Genomic DNA, 19,385 nt, shown 5'->3' with positions numbered 1-19,385 from the left:
CAGCGGTGCCAGCTCCCTCCGGACACACGCCTGAGGGCCTTCCCCTGCAGGCCTCCCTCTGACACGCCTGTGCGTGACCCACCCCTCAGCAGGGGGCGGGCTGGGCGCTGATTTGTTCAGGGATTGCAGCGCCTCCGCGTGCTAACGGGCGCCGAAGGCCTTGGAGCAGCAGCCCAGGACGCTGCCGTGAGCGCAGTGTGTGGCCGCGGCAAGTCGCCCCGGCCTCCTCAGTGTTTTGCGGGCAGCTCGCGCTCTGGGAGTCCATGCTTCGAGCCCGGGAGGAGCGCCAGCAGTGACGCGAGATGCGGGGGGTGGGGGGGCTGGCTCTGTTTCCTCCCCCCTCCCGCTGAGCTTCCGGTGAACTGAGAAGTGCCGGGCTCTCCAGGGGGCAGCCTGACGCTGGCGACGACAGCCGAGTGACACGTGGACACGCCTGAGGGGCTCTGTCTAGTGGCCTGACTGCCGGGTGTGACGTAGCGAGCGCCTGGGGTCGGGCGTCCCAGGAGCTTCTTTCATTTTCTTGCCAAACTGAAGCGCCGACTTGGTGATGTTATCCTTGGACTGTTAAGATTTCAAAATGGAAAATTTGGGTCAGAAAGAATCCAGGTTTGTTCCCGTTAAGCACCAGAGACACGTTAAGATTTTAATTGTAATTAGAGATCTCACTTTCCTAGAGCGCCATATGTTTCAGATGACGATCATGAAATTTGATGAGTTTTATTCGAATTTATAATGCTTTTGAGAAGTCTGTTCTTCAGCGCAGTGGTGTTAAGATTATCTGCAAGCTCAATCCCAACACGCATTCTGCATGCCTGCAGTGTTTCATGGGTGCAATTCTGACGTGATCTGGTAGAATCAGCGTTTTATCTGAGTCTTGCGCATTGGCATCCTCAGGGAGGATTATTTGATGAGATGAAATACGTAATTTATTTCCACTGCACCTGAGATCCACCATGTGATGAGTGAGGAAGCACTTTCTCACAACAGCATCTGCGGTGAGCCAGGAACACGGCGAGTCCCCAGATTGTCCCTCCACACAAGTATGCGCTATTTCTCCCGGTCCCTCCCAGATACCCCGGATCCATAGTCATTTCGCTCCACTTCCAGATCTCTGAAACTTTTCAAGGCATCTAGAAACCGTTCTTGTCTTAAATATTGGTGACCACAGCTTTCCAGGTCACACTATTTCATTTTAATGTGGGGTGGGGGCAGCTTGACTACAATTAAAGTGTCGTTATATTTGGCTAATTATCTTATTTAATGATACAGAATTTTGTTGAAAGCGTCGTTCCTAACAAAATCAGGCTTGGATGTGATGTATTCATTGGAAATTCAAGTTCACATCACACCTAAGGAGCTGCGCCGAATTCCCTGAGCTGAGACACCACCCGCTTGTATGCATGATGGTGGCTCCAGGTAGGGCTCCGTGGGGCTGGCAGGCGCCGTTCCGCACAGAGATTGGCGGTAACTATGCTTGCGCTGGCACATACCTTTTGTATCTCGTGATCTCTTTCGTGAATAATGAAAGCCTATGGAACAAGCGAAAGAGCCGTCATGCAAACGTTGGGCCCAATTAGTTCTCTAAAATGGAGGCCTGATATGCCCGTGAGACACATGACAAGAGTAAAGAAAGCAAGTGAGTGTGTGCGAGACGTAGCTGCCGTCACAGCCTCGCTTTGGAATGAAGGGTAGCGTGGTGACGCGCCTGCAGTAGAGCATTTTGTGGGAAGAGGAGACGGTGTCTGCTCGCATTTAAGAGTGCACAGGGTTTGCTTTTAACTGCAGGAAATGAATCTGTGTACATGATTCAAAGGAAAGCAATACAGTCCAGGAAGAGAGAGAACGGTGAGCCGTGCTGTGGCGTTCTGAGTGGAAAGTGCTGGCTCTTCCCGAGAGGCCACGGATGACTCACAGGACTCTGAAGTGCTTCCTCCAGTCAGCTGTCAGCAGCGCAGGGGAGTAAGTCGTTTTCAGGAAGATGCGTGCGCAGAGAGGAGCCCCTCAGAGAGGGCCGACAACCCGTGAGGTGTGCCGTCTCAGCCGGTCACCGACACCTGCCTTGTCTGTCTGATGCTGAGAGCCACGGCCCGGCTGGCTTCTGCCGTGTGTAATCGCGCACGTGTGTACGTGACCAGCGCAGATGTGTGGAGACAGGCGAGCCGAGGCACAGATGGATGGGTGGCCAGATCGTCCTCGGAGGTGGTGCACCAGCTCACGCCCTCCCAAGTTGGCGTGCAGGCGTCCCTGGTTGCCTCGGGGTGCTCTCCCGAACTGGGGAAACGTTGCCATTTTTGCTGAAGTTGGGGCCATCTCCCTTCCTGTGAGGCCGAACCGTTCTCAGATGACTCGCCTCACATTTTCTGGAACACTGTTCTGTGCCTTGGCTATGCTTGCTGCGTCATTAGTCTTTCCCTCTCCGTTTTGAGGCACTGTCTAGATCTGGGGGTACCAGCTAGTGCTTTGTCTGTCATACAAATTGCAAACATTTTACCCTGTTTCTCCTTTGTCCTTTGAATTTATCTGCTGAAATTAATTTACTCATTGACTTACTGGATTTATTTTCTGTGAAGACATTTAACGTGTTTGTGTTCAAAATTCAAGCCGTTTTTATAGTGGATAGTTTGTGATGTTAGAGAAAATTATTGGAAAGATTAGAAAGAATCCTGGCGTGTTGTCCCCACAACTTTTATGTTTACTCTCAATGTTTCATTTCTGTGTTGGAATTTGTTCTAGTTTAAGGAGTGAGACTTGGGCCTGTTGTTTTTGGGGTTTTTGCCCCAGATCGTGCCAACAATGACTAGTTCACGTTTCTCCGCTGACTGTCGGCGCTGCTGTTCTCAGGCGTGGAGGCGGCTGCGTCGGGCCTGCTCGGCCTCTGCCCACGAGGGGTCTGCGTGGCTGTCTGATGGCCGGGCTGGCGGCCTCCTCCCGTTCTCCCCAGAGTCCTGTTGCATATCCTTGTTTTTCTTTCTAACTTAGAAAACCCCTCAGTTTTGGAAAAGGAAAGCTGTTGGGGTTGTTTTTATTTATGTTAGCGGGAGACAGCTGACCCCCATGATGCCACCCCGGTTCCGGCGGGTTCCCTCGGCTGCTGAGCTGGGGGGTCACGTCTGCGTCCCGACTACGTCTGCGCGGCGTGCTCCTCAGCAGCGGCCTGTTCGCGGCGCCTGTAAATGAGGCCTGTGTCTGTGTCTCGTAGCGAGTTGTTATTTAAATGTCCCGGGGGCTCCTGATGGATGTCGGCGCGAGCCTCGCTAAATTAGTTTTCATCTTTCCCGATGTATGGGCAACACACAACTGTGTGTAAAGTGCCCGGCCGTCATTGGGGCAATGCGTTATGAAGGATTCCCAGGATTCATGTTAGTGAACACATCTGTCACCTCATAGTTACCAAGTGCTGGGGGGAGTGTGAGGGAGGGAGAGAGGCCCTTGAGCATGCTCAGGAGCAGGGAGCAACGGGGTGGGGGGAGGTGGGCAGGCGGGCCGAAGCGGAGGCCCTGCTAAGCACCCCCTCGCCAGCCGCCGTCTGCAGCACCGCGCCCTTGGCGGTGCGCCCCTGCTGCACGCTGTGGCCGCCTCCCTCATCTGCAAACTGAGGGCTGTGCCTGCTTCCTGGCCTCTCCCGCTCGATAGCCCAGCCGGGCAGTGTGCTGCCCTCTGCTCTGTCCCTGTGACTCCAACTGCATCTCTTTCCCAGACCCCATGTAGGTGGCACCAGGCGATGTTTGCCCTTGGCTGTTCCATTAGCCAGCCCCCGCCATCTTTGGTGCCGGACCAGGCCCTTCCTGCAGGCCTGCGCCCGCCCTCCTCATCACTGCCTGCCGTGCCTGGTTGACGGTGACTGAGGCCAGAGGGCGCCTGGGCGTGACGTGTGGTGGTTGCTTTATTCTAACTTGAACTTCCCAGGAGCCGGCGCACAGCTGTCCGTGCGCCCATTCTGCACATGGCTGGGCGGGGTCTGCAGCGCAGTCTCTCCCCATGGGACTTGCGCCCACACTGACGCCCGGGCGCCCCCTGGCCTCAGCCTGTGTTGGGGCCCCATGCTCTCTGATGCCCCCGAGCTGCAGGGAGAGTTGCTGTTGTGCCTCCAGCGCAGTTTCTTCCAGGTGACTGTGACCGTAAGCATGAGGGTCAAGTAGCGTGTTCAGCTGTTCGTGTACATACCGCTAAAGAGCCTTTCACTGCTGAGAAGACAGCACCTCGGCATTCCCTGATCGCACTGGACGTCCGTGCTCGCAGTATGCAGGCACGAGCGTAGGCAGGCGGCCTCCTTTCAGGTGTGTGTGTGCAGAAGTCACATAGTCACCGCGTCCAAAGGCCTCCATCAGGTTTCACCTCGGGCACACTTACTCGAATTCACAAGCACTGTGAGTTCACAACGTTGCGGCTTGAGAATAGCATATGGGAAGTTTTTGGAGAGTTCCTGGAATCACTGTCAGTCGTTCTTGTTATTCAATTCACAACCTTTTCGCTGTGCTTTTAAATGTATTATGAATTTTTAAAAATGTAGTTGTTTTAATTTTTGCATGCAAGAACTGGGGTCAGGCCAGTGGTGTGGGGGTAAGAGGATTCACCAGAGACAGAGTGGGGAACAGAACAGGCGGATGCACTGAAACACACTGCTGAGGGGAGCAGCGGGGAGACAGGAGAGGTCTGCTGCGCCCTTTGGGTCCCCTGGCCGGGGATCAGGCTGTGGTGGTGATGGTGCTGAGGCTTAACCCCCACCAGCCACCAGGGAGACCCTAAAAATGTATTCTTGACCTCGCTTCTGAAGCATAGCGCTCAGGCCGTATTAGACAGTGGTTCTCACACCAAAGCACAGTGTCAGCACGTCAGTCTCCCGAGTAAATACTGTTAGATGGTGCTTCATGTTAGCGTTTGAATGAGCCCGTCGGGGGGAAAGCGTGAAATGAGGTCCTCTATCAGGCCCTGTAGGTAAACATTAAAGAGGTTTATTTTAGATTTCACTGGAAATCAGCCTTTGTTGCTTTTCTGGATAACATTCACTTTCTAACAAGGAAATTCCATTGGCCAAAAATTCCTTGGCCAAAGTGGGTGAGAAGCGAAATGGAGGGTCGGTGAAAGTTCAGTCAGCAGCCCTGAGCCGAGGGAGCCGTAGCTCCAGGAGCTCCTGAACGAGGCGACTCCTGATTTTCGAGCAGACGCCTCCTCATGTGGACCAGTTGTAGCAGGCCGGGAAGCCTGAAGCTGTTGGGTGTGGACGCGGGTTCGTGGTGACAGAGGGTGGCGGCCACGGCTGTCCCTGCGCAAGCACCGCCGCCACCGGGGCCAGGCCGCTCTCCCCACGAGCTCCCGTGTGCCCGTGACGGCGCCCCCCGCCCTGGCCTCTTCACAGCCTGGGAACACAGGCGACTGCAGAGGTGGCCCTGCGGCCCTTTCGCAGCGTCCTCCCCTCCGCGTCGGTGAGGCTGACCCCAGGGAGACGGACAAGGCCCCTTCCTCACCCCCGTTCTCTTGTCACGGATGGAAGACGCCACGTCGCGGTCTCGCGCCCGCTGTGCGGCGCTGGATGGACTGAAAACTCCCTCGCCAGCCCTGCTCGCTCGCCCGTGGTTCCCGAGCGCTGCTTCCAGTCTTGGAGCAGCGCGGTGAGTTGTATTGTGGCATCAGGGACGCTGCCGCTGCCGCGCGTCACTCGCCGACGCAGAAGGCCCAGAGCAGAGGACGCAACGCTGAGCCGGTGTCTCCTGGCCGTCGGCCCCGCCTCCCCTTCGGCGCATGCACATGCAGGCTCACCAGGTCAGGGCCCGGCAGTGACCGTCACCTTCCTTTTCGCAGGTCCAAGGAGTGAGCAGAAGTGACGACCAAGAAAATTACTATGAAGAGGCTATCGCCTCACCTCCCGGTAAGCGTTCCCTGCGGCTCTCTCACACCCCCCTGGGGTGCTGCTGTGCGGTAGCGGTCAGACGGAAGAGCACCTGGGAAGGTCTTCACTAGAACTGAGTTCATACTCTGGGAGAGGACCTGCTGCGTCCTGTGGCTGTGTAAATCCTGCTCATCAGTTCGGTGTCGACTCATGAACCCTGGTGTTCCCGCCCCTGACCCAGCGCCCCGACTGCTGTCTTTGGTAACCAAAGTCACAGCTTCTCAGACCTTGGAAAGGAGACAGTTGGGCCAGGGCAAGTAATATTTTTTTAAGGAAGATATTATTCGGAGATAAATACATGTTAAGAGCTGCAGATTCATTTTTATTGCATTATTTAGAAGTTAAGATTCAGTTCCTTTTTCTTGTCTGCTCCACCACGTAGCACTTACTGGGGCAGTCATACTGGTTCCTAATAAAAATGCAGTAATTCAGTCAGAAGCACAGATCTCCTCAGTGAGCTCTGGGGAATCAGAACAGTGTGATGTGCATGTGCCATATACTGAGGCAGCAAGAAAGCAAGTGGGGCTTTGACTGTCCGTTTGCAAAGGCCCCAGAATGGCCGTTCGCCAAGTCGATGCTCGCGTCAGCCTTGCGTTACCTCAGATCCTCGCCGGCTCCCCTGCACTGCCGCTGCGCGTGCAGTTGCGGCATGGGAGCTGCTCCAGGCGCGGGTCTGCATGAACCATGCCCTCTCGCCAGGCCCAGCGGCTCAGCCCCCAGCCCCTCCTCCCGGCTCCGGGCAGACACAGAGGCTGGACGCGGGAGGGGAAGGAGGAGAGCGCGCGGCCGACGAGGCGGCCTCTGAGAACCAGTACGAGGACCTGTATGTGTTCATGCCGGGAGGCGGCCCCAAGCGCCACCCGCCAGCGCCGTGCCCGAGCAGCAGACCTCCCCCGCCGCCGCCCCGGGCCTGGGCCGCCGCCTTCCAGCTGGAGAAGCCCCACTGCTCGCCGCAAGGTAAGGCGGGAGAGGAGCTTGCCTCTGCTCCCCCTCCGGGGCTCCCCGCTGGGTCTCAGCAGAGAAACCGCGGGCTAGGACAGAGGAACGGGAGAAAAACAAAGCCAGTGTCGTTCCCGCTGCGGCGCCATACACGGGCCCTCGAGGAAGGCCACGGCGCTCGGCTTCCGCGTCCTGCTTCGGCACGGAGGGCTGGAGCAGACAGACGCCTCAGGCTTGCGGACGAGGAGAGAAAACCGCTCACACAGCCGCTGGGGCGCCAGGTCCCCATCTCCGGGGGCTACCACGACGCGTCCGTATGGGAGGGCGCCCTTCCCCGGGGGCCTGTCCCGCTCGCGGCGCGGGGTTCTCTCCCCGCGGTCCCCCGGCACCTGCCCACAGTGATGCGCGTGGCGGGGCTCCGAGCCCGAGCCCGTCGGGAAAGGGCAAAGCCACGGGTCCGCAGGCTCCCACAACTTGAGGCGCGGCCGCGGGTCTTTGTAGATGAGCTTTTCACACCCAGGGTGACTTTCCCCGGTTCTTGCACCCCGCGGTCGGGCACCGCGCAGGAGACACCTGCCACCAGCCACCCGCGTCCCTTCTCGCAGCAGCCTCTCTCCTCCCGGCCCCAGCACCGAGCGAGGCAACGAACCTTGGAAGGAGCCTGCGTGTGCTCCATTGCGTCTCAAACGGCCGCCCCGGCGGACCCAGCAGGCCCCCGCAGCGGGGGCCGCGCGCCTTCTCGGGGTTTGCTGCGGAGAAACGAGGCCTGTGCTTGTCTTCACGAGGCCCGCGCCAGCCCTTCCGCGCAGTGCTGCTTTGGCTCGCGTTTCGCACGGTTGATCCTGCACGTAAATCAGAAGCAGGTGCTGCTTTTCCTCCTGGCGATTCTGTGTTGCGGCCAGAGAGGCCAGACCGTTGCCCCCCCATGTGGCCCCCCTCCTGTGGGCTCGGCTCATCCTCCAAGTAACGTGCGCAGCGCCCGTCGGCCCCAGCCTGGCCGCCACGAGCATGGGCCAGGGCGCGGTCCCTGGAGACGTGGCCTGACGTGTCAGCTCCCGAGGACCCCCCACCCCGCCCGGCTCCACAGGCTCGCAGGCCCTCGGCCCTCCACCCTCCCTCACCTGGACCCCAGCCTCGGAGCCCGAGGCCACACGTGCCATGGCAGCTCCGCAGGCTTTCTGCCCTGGGTGCGCGCTCTGCCCCAGGACTTAAGGCGTGACGGGGGTGGCTGGTTTCCATCTCCGCCGCTGCTGTGCCGCCTGCACTGAGAAGCCACCCCTCCCGGGTGGCTGGGGAAGTAGAAGGTCAGGGGCAGTCTCCCGGCCGAGCCCGGCCTCCCACAGTCTGGGCAGAGCGGTGGTGGGGGTAGCGCGCAGCAGCTCGGGAAACGCGCCCCTGCAGTAGCCCGACGCAGTCTGCTGAGGGCGGCGCACTGTGGACGCGTTGGCCACACCCTTTATTGGGCCCCCCGGGGCGTCGGTAGGACGGTCTTGGCCTCGGGCTCTCCGACCGAGCGTCTAAGGGGAGAGGGCGCAGCACACAGGCAGGCGGTGCTCTCGGGTGCACTGGGGGCCCGCAGCGGCCATGGGGGACCCTGCTGACCAGCCAAGACAGGGACGTGGCCTCTCTCACCAGCCATGGGGTCCCCCCTGGACGCCCTTCCTTCTCATCCATGGCGTCTCTCCCTCACACCGAGCCATGCCACGGGCATGCCACATGCATGAGCTGAAGTCGGGGCCCAGCTCTCACGGGGAGGGAGGCTGAGGGCACCGTAGACGAGCGATGGCTGGCCCGCCAGCGCTGGAACCCCTCCGTTCTGCGTCTCCGTTACTGTTTTAAGTAAAAGTTGTGTCAAGGGACCTGCTTAAGCAGAAGTCCTCGTTGGTCCGGCAGAGCCATTACAACTCCTCGCGGCTCTCCACACCCGGAGCACTGCGCACGTCTTGGGCTCCCGCAGCCGCTCCGGACGTCCGTGCCGGGACGCGCACACGGAGCCGTCGGGAGCAGACGCCAAGGGCGCGCCCACGCCCGCCTCTGTGCGCGGGTCTCGGCCGCACGTCCATCAGCTGTGCCGCTGCCCCGGAGCGTCCCTGCGGCTGCGGAGCCGAGCTGGGTCTCGAGGGGCTGCCCGCCAGATTCCAAGCCGCGTGGGGTGCTTTGGGGCCCCCACCCCGATCCTGTGCAGAGGGGCTGAATCTTAGGCAGCGCCCCAGTGCGAGCCCTTTGAGCGGGAAAAATACCTTCCGACAGAAGAAATCCATCAGAGTGCTGAGCTTCCAAAATACAGCTTAGAGCTCCTGGGCCTGAGGCGTCACTGGTGACGGCGTTTCCTGACCGTGAGGGCCCATGAGCGCCGCCGTCACGCGCGTGTTCTGCGCTCAGACCCACGCGGGCCGACAGCTGCAGGGGTGTTAGGAGCCACCACCTCACTCTGCTGGGAACGTAAAGGGGTGGCGTGGGCTGTTCTCCTCCTTAGTTCCCTGGCGCTGAGGCCAAGCGAGGCACCCCCTTACCTGACGCTCTCCCCTCAGGGGAGACGCTGGAGGGCCCGGCGGGGAGGCTCCCCAGCTCGGGCGATGCTGGCGGGAGACGGGACGTGGGCGAGGAGGAGCCCGCAGAGGAGGAGGAGGACCCCTACATCTTCACAGAGGTCCACGACAGTGACTACGACATCATCCTGGCCGACGACAGTGCCGCGGGGAGAGCTGGCAGCCCCTCCTTCCTCATCAACAGGCCCCCAGCCCCCACGCCCCGGCCGGTGAACGCCCCCGCGCCCAGAGAGGAAGCTGGGCCCTACATCGCACAAGGTGAGGGCTTGGGCTCTTGTTATTTGGGGCGGTGGGGGGCGGGAGGGGACTGGACCCGTGTCCTGGTGTGGTGTGCGGAGCAGTTCTCACATCCCCGGGGAGCTGGCCTGGCCTGTCTTTCAATTTAGACACACAATAAATGAAGAAAATAAGAATGATGGTTAGGGTTGTTTGCAGGCAGAATGAGGGTCACCCAGGACCCCCAAACTTGCACAGATGGGATCTGCCGTCTGCCACATAAAGACAAACACCCTCTCGGTGTGTCGACCTCTGATAGAAAATCACCTTGATGCAATTAGCGTGCAGTGGGGAGGAGAGAAGATAGCTTCCAAATGGAGCACCCAAAGTGGCGCCGGCCCTCCCGCGGGGCTGCTGGGCCTCATGTTGTTCAGTCATTTGAACATAAGACTTTAATGCTGTTCTAGAAACTTCTGAAGAGGCGCATCACTTACATACTGTGACACGCAAGGACTTTCTCAGAATGGCAGGTGCAGGGCCAGGGCAGTGGAGTCCAGTCTGGGGCACCCCCTGGTGTCCCACCCTGGGGTGCCTGCTCTGGGGCGCCCCCTGGCATCCTGGTTTTGTGTGGTGTTTTCTTGTGCTCTGCGAGCGAGCTCTTCCTGTCGCACTCTCCTTTTCTTTGCTGGTGGGCGAGGCGTGTGATTGAGCATCTTCAGTTCCATCCTGCTTTGAGTTTTGAAATTCTGTGACCTTTATTTTCCTTTTGCTCCTACTGTCCCTGTTACCGTTTGATGTGCCGTCCACAACGCTCGATCCCCCGTCAGGACCCGCTGTTCTTAGCTACGTGTTCATATTTAAGCAGCAGAACCTGCCTTCTAGGCGTGTAGGTATCTGCAGGGTGATGGAGAGGGAACCAGCTTTGCTGTTGAATGGCCCCGAACTCCTAGTTTGTGTGGACGTATTTCCTGTGCTTTTCAGTTTTTCTAGAACCAGCGCCGCCCACCCCCGCATGGTGAGCCCGGTGGCCAACACTGCATAGCTGCGCTGGCAGGGGCAGGACCCGCCCTGCAGGGCTCACCGTTTCCTTGTCCCGCGTCCCCAGCCGTCTCCATGGTGCCCTGCCTGCAGCCTGAGTGGCCCCCGTGTCTCCGGAGGACACGCGGCCCTTGACGGCCTTCCCCCAGGAGCAGGGACCCAGGGCGGGCTGCTGGGAGTCTCCAGCCAGCCCGGTCAGTAAGCGGATTTCCCTGGCAGCCTTGGCTCCCCGGCTTTTGTGGCCCATGTGGACACACAGAAGGTTCCTGAGAAATTTCAAGACTCTCTCACCTACTCATCCCAAGCACAACACGACCACGGAGAAGAAATCTTTCTAGTTCCGTTCTGTCCTCTCGTTGTGCAGACAAGCGAGAGCCCCCACAGGGGAGCAGGACGGGATCACCTTGCAAGGGGGTGTCCCTGGGCCCCGCTTCCTGCCTGTGCAGACTTTGAGAAGCTGTTATCGGCACTTTCCAAGCCTCCTAGGCAGGCTGGTCCCCTGTCGGCCCTGGGGAAATCTCAGAACCAAGGGAATAAGCTGCTGGCAGGTTCCTAGTCTAGGAAGGGAAAGAGAGCATGGCACTGTTTAATATTTACTGTATTTCGCGAAGACTGGGGATGTGTTTTCACTAGCACATAGTTCAATAAGATGTAGGGTGTAAAGTGATTTTAGCAAATTAGCACCGAAAAGCTGGGAAAAAAAAACCAAAAAACCTCATTTCCAAGTACTCTGGCGTTTCAAAATACAGCAAAAATGTTGATTTAGCTATTAATTTTCTTTCTATTTTGAGAATTTATTATCTGAATGTATCACTGGATTCAAAATCTTCCCCATCTCAGCGATGGCAGACTCAGACTTTTTAGACATGCTGAGTTACCACGCTAACAATACTGGCAAAAAAGCACAGGGTGTGCATGTCATGAAAACGTTAAGTGGATCATTTTCTTCAAGGATCTTGAAACTGGCCAATGGAAAAAAATCAAGCCCCACTTGTAAAAATCCTTGTAACGTCCCACAGTAGGTTCACACGCCATCTACACGTCACTATTGTTTGATTTCAGGAAAAACGTAAAGCACAAACCCAGAACTTGCCAGGAAGTTATATTCAGTGTGTTTTCCAAAAACGAACTTGAAGCAGAAAAATGATTGTCAACCAGAAATGTTATTTCACGTGCGTGCTGTTCCTTCAGCACGTCGCGCGTGGAGAGCAGACTTGCTTCTCTTGACAGCGCCTTGCACATTAGCTGGGCTCAACCCCAAATCACTGACGGTTGAGCGCTGGGGTGCGAGGCTGCCCGCAGTTTCTGCAGCGCCAGTTCGATCCCCAGTTGCAGGCGAGGGTCCCACAAAAAAAAAAAACGCGAAAACTGAATCTGATAATCCTCCTCCTCCAGCACAATCCAGCGCCGAAGTCATCAGCAGAGAAACAGATCGCATCCCGGCCCGGAGCCTTCTACGGCATGTTCTTGTCTGTGCTACGTGCAGTCGGTAACATGTGCTGTATTTCCTACAGTGTTTCAACACAAGACAGCCAGGGGGCAGCCTGACGGCGACAGGACCCGCGGCACTCGGAGACCAGGTACGCGGGGACGTGGGTGAGGCATCACGTCCCACACTGCAGAGCCGCGCGGGTGTGAGGGATTTTACTCTGAGTGTCTCACCCAAACCCAGTTCGCTCTAATAAGATCGAGGCAGGACAAGGACTGTCATGAATGCTGGTGAGGAGTGGCCTTGCGGAGCAGCAGCAGTGGCGTGCCCGGTGTTCTCCCAGGGCCCCGCCTTCAAGGACTCTGGAAGCCTCTGGAGTCTCCCAGGGCAGGGAGGGCCGGCCACCCTGGCTGTGCCCGCGCCGGGCCCCAACCCAGGACTGGGTCTTCTTGCTGTGGAAACTTCCAGAGCGGCTTCCACGAGGAGGAGTTCATGCTTTCGGTGGAGCGCCCGACACACGCCCTGCTGTCACCTCCGACGCGGAGGCTGCTCCGTGCCCACATCCCGCGGGGCCTGCCTGGTGCCCAGCAGGGGTGGGGCGGGGCCCTAGCAGGTCCCCGGTGGTCCTTTGTGATCACGGTCAGAGCTGGAGCGCAGCCCGGGCCAGCGAGGTGGCGGAGGCGATGCTTGGTGCGCCTTGAGGGCTCAGCCCAACCAGAAAATACCTTCGGCTCGAGAATTAGATGTGACCCCACATCTGGGGGAGAGTTGCGCAGTCTCCCGCCGCTGTACACAGGCTCCCGGGGGATCTTTGAGCCTCCCTGAAGCCCCTGTCTCGTAAATGACTCACTTGTGCTTGGGCACGAAATGCCGACGAGCTGAAGAGGAGATGTGAAATGGGCCGCGTTTGGCGGAGGAAGGTGACCAGGGGCGGCCGAGGCCGTTGGGGCGTGGGCCTGGCTGTGCACGGAGGGCACCCGTGCGTCGGAGCCGCTCCCCCCGGCCCGGGGAAGGGGCAGAGCACGGGGAAAGGCGCTGAGGACCGTGTCCCGCCTCCCTGGAGCAGGGCCTGCCGGTGCTTGCTGCCCAGCTGGCTTCATGTGGTCCAAGAAGACCAGATGTTTTAAAAACTTACTTGAGGCCACGGAGAGTGACGATTTTGCTCGGGTTGTGTCCCGGCTGTTCCGCCGCGCGGGTTGGGGCCGCGTCCGGGCGCAGTGGCTCGCCAGGCAGCAGTGGCTCCGCGGGGGCCGGCCGGCCACAGCGCTGAGGAGCGTGGAGCCAGCGGCTGGGCCGGCGGGGGAGCCCCGCGCGCTGAAAGGGGCCGCTCCGGGCAGCCGTCTCCCCACAGCTTCCCGCCCAGCCGGGAGAGGTGAGTCACGCTGGGACCCGCGACTCGCGACCCTCCAGCCAGCGCCCTCGGGCACCCGGAGGCGCCGTGCCACTGGGGAAGCAGCCGCGCCGGCAGGCCGGTCTCCTCGCTCGGCACAAACAAGGCTCTCGCGGGGCGTGGCGCCAGGGGCAGGCGTGTGCGAAGGCCCCGGAGGAGGTCAGACAGGTTCTGTCATGGCGCCCCACTCGGAAGGTGCCGCGGAGTCGCCGGGAAGCCCCTTTAGTGCTCAGCCAAGAGATACTCCCGAGGAACAGATCAACGTCGTTGGCGCCACTTCCATGGAAACGCGTCAGATTTCTCCAGCTCAGCTTTCCCGTCTTGAGCAAAGCAGACGGGAAACGCTGGGACTCGCCCCAGACGACAGTTTCCATCAAAGCCGAGTTTGGAAGGGAACGTGCCCTGGTGAGCTGTGGAACCAGACGCGCCAGGCGCAGGCACAGAGGACGGTGTTGCTGATGGGGGGTGGGGTATTGGTGCTGGGGGTGAGGGGGTGGGGGGTGTCGGTGGCGGGGGGGGCACATGGGAATCTCCGTGGCTTCTTCAGTCCACTGTGAGCCGCTGCACCTCATTTTGTTTGCTGTCCTACAAGACCAAGCACCCCCACAATAGGCCCCCCGTCTCACACCTTAGTAGTTAGCATTGGAAGGAAGAGGAGGTACGAAGTGCCCGCGAAGTGCCTGCAGAGCCCCACTGAGGCTGCGGCCGTGGCTTCCCTGGCGCTCCCGGGTCAGGCAGGTGGGCGGAGGCCGGTCTCGGGGCCACAGCCACGCCGCGGCAGGGACGGAGAGGGCCGGTCGCGCCGGGGGCGGGTGGGCCTGCAGGGCCTGCGAGGGGCCTGGCTGGGGTGGACGCGGGCTCATTCTGTCCCCGGCCCTGGCCTCGCGTGCGCTGGGCGCAGGTGGCAGCAGCGCCACCTGGCGGGGTCCCCCCCCTGGGTGGGGTCGGCGCCCACCTGTGGGAGGGCCCCGGGGACGCGGCTGCCCCGTGTAGCGGGCGCCCTTCGCGGCGACCTGGCGGGCCTTGTGGGCCGGGCTTAACCCATGGGGGCGCCGGCCGCGGCCCGAGGGCCGTCTTCAGGGGCGCCACACTCCTGGCCCTGCCTGTGGGGGCGCTCCGGGGGGGGGGGCGAGGAGAGCAGCCCCTCACGCTTCCCCCGCTGACCTGCGCCCCTCCTGCAGCACCCCAAGCCCGCGCGCAGGGCCGCCCCGACACCGCCAGGGAGCCCGGACGCCGGCAGGACAAGGCCCTGGAGCGGCGCAGGCCCCGACGCGGGGCACGGACCGGCCCGGAGACGCCACTGCCGCAGGTAGGCCGCTCTGGGGGGACGCCGCCCCACCTGGCGCCCCCGCTTCGGGGCTAGTAAAAGTGTGAGTGTATTAACAATGGTCCCCGCGGGAGTCGCATGTTGCCCACCGACGACGTGATGAAATCCCTGCTCGCCCGCACTGTAGCCCAGCCTGCTGCGCCTGTTGGGCGTGGAGTAGGAGCGGCCCCGGCGCCGTCCAGTAAGGGCTCTCCCTCCCGCTGAGGCCGCGTCCAGACCCTGCCGCTCCCTGCTCTGGGCTGCCGCTCCCGCGGCCGCGCGTGTCTGGGACTCTCAGGCCGCACCCTGGGGACGCCAGGGTGACCGGGAGGGCCCCGTCTCTCGTTTTTACCTCAAGGTTACTTTAGCTACTCAAGGGTTTTTATGGCTCATTATAAGTGTATATATTCGATTCCTTTAAAAAATCATGTCCAGGGGATTGCATGAAATTCACCTACTGCTTTTAGTTTCGTATAAATTTAATGTTCAGTTTCCTTAAAGAACATTGTTACTGTCATGGGCATGTCCTGAAAGGTGTATATTGCTCTAGACAGAAGCGTTTGGGTTGTACTGATCCTTCGCATCCCCGAGCGTGGCCCAGCGTCGTCTCCTCTGGTCATCACTGCGCGCGACGCCTGAGGCAGGTGCGTGCTGCGCCCCGGAAAGGCCGCGGGTTCTTGCCCCGGAAGCCATGAACAGGGAATCGGAGACTGTTCAGGCGCGCAGAGAGCAGCAGACTCACTCGAGAAAGTACAGATCTGGTTCCTGAAAGGAAAGGGCGAGGCCCGGGGGCACTGGAGCTGGCAGGGCCGCGCCACCCTCCCCAGCGTCCCTGACGCTGCCCGGGGACCCCACCCCGCTTCACAAGGTCGTCGCCCCCCTGGCTGGGGTGGTTCCTAGGTGCTCTCTTTGGAAAGACCGAACGGAATTGCTTTTCTTAATTTGCTTTTGTTCTCGTTTCTATGAAAACGCGCCCGGTGCCGTGTTGTGCTGGTGTCAGCTGCCGCCGCGCCGGATTCCTCTCCTGCTGCTCGCAGCCGTTTCCCGCGTCCTCGGGCTTGTCTGTCTGCTCCTCCCCACGGCCTGCACATAATGGCGTCCGGTCCTCTCCGCTCCCTGTCCTTCCCGGGGGCGCGCTGCTCCCGCGGAGGTCCTCACTGCGCAGCTGCACGCAGGTGCTCACAGCGGCGCCCTGTCTCGTCCGTGTTCGTGGAGGGCAAGCGCGACGTTCTCGCTGCGAAGCATCACGTTGGCTGGGGGCTCACCGTGAGCAGCCTGTGTGCTGTTGAGGCGGGTTTCCGCCCCTGTCATCTCGGGTGGCGACTGGACCGTGCACGAGCGCGGCCTCGACCGCGGCATCCGCTCTCGCGCTAAGGTCTGACCGCGTGTCCTGCTCGAGTCCTCTGGCTCCGGGCTTGTGCGCGGGGGCCACCGTGAGTACCGCGTCAACATCCGTGCTCGTGATTGGCCTCGTGGATGACCCTGTTTCCGCCCGGCCCGGTGTCCGCACACCACGGCGCTCTGGAGACTGGCAGGCTGACGGGCGGGTGGTTTTTCATAGCAGCCGTGCCCTGGCGCGTTTCTGCGCATCCCTTCTGCTCGTGCTGGGCCTGCTTCACGGTGTCCCCTCACTGCCCTGGGAGCTGAGCTGACGGCTGTCTTTCCAGAAGGCAACCTGGCGTTCACCGAGGCTGCACGCGCTGCTGCCATCTCCATTTCATTCGTTTCTCCTCTATGGACTGTGTTTTGCCTTCTACTAACTTTCAGTCTTGTTTGTTCTCCTTTCGAGGTGACTTGGGTGTCAAGGTGAGCTGCTGGGGCCTTTGCTTCCTCATGCGGGCCTGCCCTGTCATGACCTTCCCCGGCGCAGCTTGTGCTGCACCCCCTGTGCGGAGGACCCGGGTGTTCATCCTCCTCCGTCTTCCTTTTTTCAATCTCCTTTTCAGTCAAGTAGCTATTTAGCACCTTATCCGTCTCACGATATTTATGGTCTTTCCTTTCATGTGTAGTTGACGTCTAGCTTCATGGTACGACGGTCAGAAAGTACTTGGTGTGACTTCGCTCGCTGTCGCTTTATTGATCACGGACCTGAGTCCCGACAGATGGGCTACTGACAGTGTGCCACGAGCACGCGAGGAAAAGCATGGCGGCGGCGGGTCTGCGGTGAGGGCCGTAGGTGTCGCAGGCCTAGCGGGCCCGCCGCCTCCTTCGGAGCTCGTTTCCTCCTCCTTTCTCGGGGAGCAGCCCATGGCTTGTCCGTGGAAGATGGAAAGGCCCCGGCAGCAGCGTGTGCGAGACAAGCAGCGACGGAGCCAAGGAGGCACTGTCGTGTGCTCCCTCGGTGGGTGGGGGTTCGCGACCGCTGTATTCATAGTTCCTCGCAGACCCTGACACCTGTCTGCCTGTCTGTGTGCTGTGAACGCAGCTCTGCCTGCCTTTTGTGGCCATCTGCATGTGTGAATGTCTTCCACCTGTAGGGCTGTTCTTGTCTTTACTGGTGCAATGAGTTTCCTGTGAACAGGCTCTTGGGCTTTTTTCGAAATTCCCTCTGCCACTCCAGACGCATGAAGCCATGGACACGGAAGGTGGCTGTGTCGTCCTGCGCGCCGACTGCCCTGGTGTTCGCCTCCCTGGCGCCTGTGTGTGTGGCGGCTCTGCTCTCCAGGAGGGGCTTCGTGATGTGTCAGTTCCTGCCTCGCTTGGCAGATGGGATGGACTGCCTGGGGGTTTTGTTGCTTCTAGGCGTCCAAGAGCCCCTGTCGCTTGGGGGGACAGGAATGGGCAACAGCAGGTCCACGGTATCATGTCTAGAAGGTTGACCTCTAGAAGGAGGTGCAAGTCTAGTGTCCCAGCACCAGGAAAGCATTTGTGAAGCAGAGCAGATGACACGAGCAGGAAGATCTCAGTGGCACGGGCTTGTGTTCACCGTGTGTCATGTGTGTGTGCCGCGGCGTCCTGCCTGCCGCGGCTGTGTTTTCACACGGCCTCCTTGTCTCCTCGCCCCTACTCGGCCCTGCTGTCCCCGCTGCGCTGAGCGGGCTCGGGGGCTGACTGCACAGCGTGCGCGCGCCACGGGAACGTCCGAGGTCTGCGTGGCAGGGGAAACGAGGGTCATGAGGAAGCAGCAGCCTTAGAGCGGGAGAGGATGTGCACGTAGCGTCTTGAGGGCCAGAGCACGCGCAGAGGCCCTGAGGTCGAGTGTGAGCTGATGAGGACGCTGTGGCTCGGCTGTGGCAAGGGCCGTGCAGGTTCTGAGGGAGAGAGCACGTGCGGCAAGAAAACGAGGCGCCTGGGCGCAACACAGGTCCTCCTGTTCCACGTGCCCACGCGTCCCCTCCCGGGGCTCTCACCCGTGTCTCCCATTCCCAGACCGAGCCCGTGGCCGGGGCCGCCGCCCGGAACGCCTTCTGGGAGGGCCACCGCAGGCTTGGGTGAAGGAAGTGGAGAGTCACTTTGATTGTCCATGGGCTACTCATTCCTGCCCTCCGCGCACCCTCCGAAGGTGACCCCTCCTGTTGCTTTCTCGCCGCTCCCCCTGCCTCCCGAGCTCCGCACGCTCCCGGCGTTGGCGCATGTGGCTGGCTTCTGCTCTAGCTTCTTTCCCTTCAGGCAGCTGCAGCGTCCATGTGCGCCACCGTTGTTGCTCTCACGCCCTGTAGTCCCTACCCGCGCTTCTCTCCAACCGTGCGCCCCTGCCTAGACGTGCGCTCGCTGTGAACGCCGGCGACAGGTCCGCTTTCTGTTTTGTTGGCCTCGTGTTCCCTGGACAGAGGCCAGACGGGGGGACGCCGGGGCTGCCCTGCACGGCCCCTCCTCAGGGGAGCCCGCTGCTGCGCGCCAGCAGGCCAGGGCGCACACTCCCGCCGTGGAGACGGCGCCTCTCTTTCCGCGGCCTCCCGGCATGGCACGGCGAGGGTCTGCGCAGGATCGGCCCTTCCTGTGGGTCTGAGAGCGTCACGGTGCTTGCAGCCTCGCCGTCTCGCCGCGGGTGATGGGGGCTCTCGCTGCACACGCGTGTCGGTGAGCGGGCGGTGCCCACGGCCGCTGCTCTGGTTCCAGGCGGGCGCGCCGCCTGTGCCCGCTCTCGCGCCCTGTGCCGCCCTGGGACGTGGCGCCAGCGCCACGGCCTGCTTGGCTGCAGGTCTCGCGTGTCAGCGTGCTCGTGGCGTCCCCGGGGTCTGCCGCATTCTGTGCTCTGGCTCTGCAGCCGCGTCCGTGCTGTCGGCCGGGAGCCGCGTGACCGCAGGGAAGGGACTCCCGTGGGGGGTGGGCCGCGCACGGACGTTTTGTGGCGGCGGCACGGGGCTTCCTCAGAAGGCGTGACGTTAGGGTGGCACGACTCGGCGTCCTCCCGCGTGTCTCAGACAGCTGGCATTGTTGAGCCGTGACTGTGTTGGCCTGTATACGTGGGGAATGCCCGTCCTGGCTGTGCGCACGCCCGCTGGGGAAGGAGAAAGGACGCGGGAAGCCCAGGGGAGCAGAGGAGGGGAGGGCACAGACCGGCCAGCGGGGTGGCGGGCGGACAGGAGACAACGCAGAGGACGCGGGGGAGCACAGGACGCTGCTGGGGTAACAGGATGGGAGGGCAGAAAGCACAGGGAGGCCAGCAGACACGGGGGAGCTGAGCTCTG

At 60.9% G+C, this 19,385-nt stretch overlaps 2 protein-coding genes across 2 annotated transcripts in view; one reads left to right on the top strand and one right to left on the bottom strand.

The window, feature by feature from the left end:
* Positions 1-18,471, top strand: part of BANK1 (B cell scaffold protein with ankyrin repeats 1) — a 65,911-nt gene extending 47,440 nt beyond the window's left edge. The window contains exons 7-14 of the mRNA XM_054693978.1: positions 5,800-5,866; positions 6,587-6,844; positions 9,358-9,633; positions 12,144-12,209; positions 14,630-14,757; positions 17,315-17,395; positions 18,124-18,185; positions 18,414-18,471. Coding sequence (XP_054549953.1) covers positions 5,800-5,866; positions 6,587-6,844; positions 9,358-9,633; positions 12,144-12,209; positions 14,630-14,757; positions 17,315-17,395; positions 18,124-18,185; positions 18,414-18,471 — 996 coding nt within the window. The remainder of the gene's footprint in view (positions 1-5,799; positions 5,867-6,586; positions 6,845-9,357; positions 9,634-12,143; positions 12,210-14,629; positions 14,758-17,314; positions 17,396-18,123; positions 18,186-18,413) is intronic.
* The window catches only part of LOC119242948 (uncharacterized), a 55,109-nt gene continuing 50,823 nt past the window's right edge, over positions 15,100-19,385 (bottom strand). Inside the window, exon 5 of the mRNA XM_037508369.2 lies at positions 15,100-19,195. Within this exon, the coding sequence (XP_037364266.1) occupies positions 18,709-19,195 (487 nt within the window). The 3' untranslated portion in view covers positions 15,100-18,708. The remainder of the gene's footprint in view (positions 19,196-19,385) is intronic.

The sequence above is a fragment of the Talpa occidentalis genome, unplaced genomic scaffold, assembly GCF_014898055.3.
Source record: "Talpa occidentalis isolate TD23 unplaced genomic scaffold, MPIMG_talOcc4v2.1 talOcc4.13, whole genome shotgun sequence".
Taxonomy (NCBI): Eukaryota; Metazoa; Chordata; class Mammalia; order Eulipotyphla; family Talpidae; genus Talpa; species Talpa occidentalis.
Note: the sequence above shows the minus strand (reverse complement) of the source record. Positions and strands in the feature narration are given on the sequence as shown.